This window comes from Arachis hypogaea, chromosome 18, assembly GCF_003086295.3.
Source record: "Arachis hypogaea cultivar Tifrunner chromosome 18, arahy.Tifrunner.gnm2.J5K5, whole genome shotgun sequence".
Lineage (NCBI taxonomy): Eukaryota > Viridiplantae > Streptophyta > Magnoliopsida > Fabales > Fabaceae > Arachis > Arachis hypogaea.
The window spans coordinates 133,648,252-133,650,573 of record NC_092053.1 but is presented as its reverse complement, the minus strand read 5'-3'; the positions used below and the strand labels follow the sequence as shown (position 1 = coordinate 133,650,573).

The 2,322-nt window shown below is 38.9% G+C and overlaps 1 protein-coding gene across 1 annotated transcript; it reads right to left on the bottom strand.

The window, feature by feature from the left end:
• Positions 1 to 796: 796 nt before the first annotated feature.
• Positions 797 to 1,652, bottom strand: LOC140181510 (uncharacterized). Its single transcript, XM_072225140.1, has 2 exons — positions 1,241 to 1,652; positions 797 to 1,047 (listed from the first exon to the last, which is right to left on the bottom strand). The coding sequence occupies exons 1-2, from the start codon at positions 1,650 to 1,652 to the stop codon at positions 797 to 799; spliced, it is 663 nt and encodes a 220-aa protein (XP_072081241.1).
• Between the last annotated feature and the right edge of the window lie 670 nt (positions 1,653 to 2,322).

The window sequence follows — 2,322 nt, the reverse complement described above, 5'->3', positions numbered from 1 at the left end:
TCTATACATTTTTACCTAAATCCTTATTTTCTCTTTTCCATGAGCAACTAAACCTCCATTGTTAAGGTTAGGAGCTCTGTCTATTTCTATGGATTAATTTTATTGCTTTTACTATTTTAATTTATGTGTGGATTTATAATTTAAGAATTGTTTTCGCTCTTTATTTTTATGAATTTGGGTGGAACGGAAGTATGACCCTCTTTCTATTTGAGTTCTTGTAAAACTTGGAAAGGCTCTTTACCTGAACAATAGCTTGAAAACTATTTCTCCTAAATTTTAATTATCTGAATTTAATAGGATACGTGACATATAATCATTTTACCTCTTGGATAATTAGAGTTTTGTTGGCATATAAACTAGAAATTGATTATCACCCTCTAATTGGAATTAATTGACCAAGGAATTGGCAGTTAATGAATTTTAGGGGAGACTAGGAAGGTCTAAGGAATTAGGGCCTAGTCACATACAGTTTGCCATAAATTAAATCCTGCATAATTAAATTAGTTAATAAGAAAAGTTAATCCGGAAAAATAGATAACTCTGAAACCTTAACTGTCTTCTCCATATTTTATTCCCAACTTATTTATATGCCTATCTTTAATAAATTTTTATATTATTTAATGTCTTTTATACTGCATCTCAACACCAATTTTTTTTTTGTCTAACTAAGCCTATCAAACGCTATTGTTGTTTAGTCCATCAATCCTCGTGGGATCGACCCTTACTCACGTAAGGTATTACTTGGTACGACCCGGTGCACTTGCCGGTTAGTAAGTGTGGTTGTAAATATACCGCATCAGCAATCTTCCTTAGCAAACCGCCACCACCACTTAAACAACATAGCTGTGTTACGAACCATAGCATTCCCAACTCCCAACCCGCCTAGCTTTTTAGGAGCCTGCACCACTTCCCATTTTACTAATGCCATTCCATTACTACCATCATCCTTACTCCACAAGAATCTTCTTTGCAGTGAAATCAATTTCTCAGCAACAACTCTTGGCAACTTGAACAAGCTCAAATAATACACAGACAGACTATTTAAAACTGATTTAATCAGCACCAACTTTCCAGCTTTATTCAGAACTTTAGCTTTCCACAGACTGAGCTTCTCCTCCACTTTGTCTATTATAGGCTTCCAGGTCTTCACTAACCTCGGATTTGCCCCTAAGGGAATACCCAGGTATTTGACTGGAAGAGACTCACCCTTGCAAGTTGCAACCCAACAACTGGCACATACTCTGGATCCACTGTTCATCACAATTTATCGGGATCAAGCTTGACTTGTCAAAATTAATATTGAGTCCTGACATCAACTCAAAGCATCTTAATAGCCGCTTGTAATTCTTAATAGTTTCCTCCTCTGGTGGGCAGAACAGAATTGTGTCATCAGTAAACTGAAGATGTGACAACGCTATACTATCTCTCCCAATCAACAACAGTGATATTCGTCCATTTCTGACAGCCTCTCCTACCATACGATGTAGTACATCCACAACTAATACAAACAAGAAAGGAGAAAGCAGGTCTCCTTGTCTCAGGCTTCTTTCCATCTTGAACGGCTTGGATGGTGGCCCATTTATCAAAACCGACATAGATACCGTGGTCACACACTCCATAACCCACAATCTCCTTCTATGGCCAAATCCCATCTTTTGCAATACAATGTCCACAAAACTCCACTTGACTCTATCATATGCTTTTTGGAAATCTAGCTTGATTATCGCTGCTTCCTTTTTTCTCAGTTTAAGCCAGTTTTCTATCTCGCATGCTATAAGTGCCCATCATGTATTTTTCTTCCCTTTACAAATGCACTCTGAGTTTCTCCTACTAATGCTGGCATCACTGATCTCATCCTCCTAACCATAACCTTGGAGATAACCTTGTACACACACCCAACCATGTTGATAGGTCGCAGATCTTTAATCTCCTTTGCCCCAATGAACTTAGGTGCCAACGCCACCCAAGTGATGTTGGAGTCTGCCGGCAACCGAGACGTCTGAAAGAACTCCATCACTGCAGCCGTGAATTCGTACCCAAGCTCACCCCAACACCTCTTAATAAAATTCATGTTGTACCCATAACAACCTGGTGCCTTAGAAGACTCACAATCCCACACAACTTCTCTGATCTCCTTAGCTGTCGGCAGTGCCTCCAGATTTACAGAATCTTCTTGCTCTATCCTACTCACCAGACCGTCTCTGAAGCCCACCATAGGAGAATTATCCTAGTGATATAACTCTTTGTAGTATTCTCTAATACCAAAATTTATTCTAGCCTGATTCTTGACCAGTCTGTCGTTGATTAACAGTGTGTCAATCC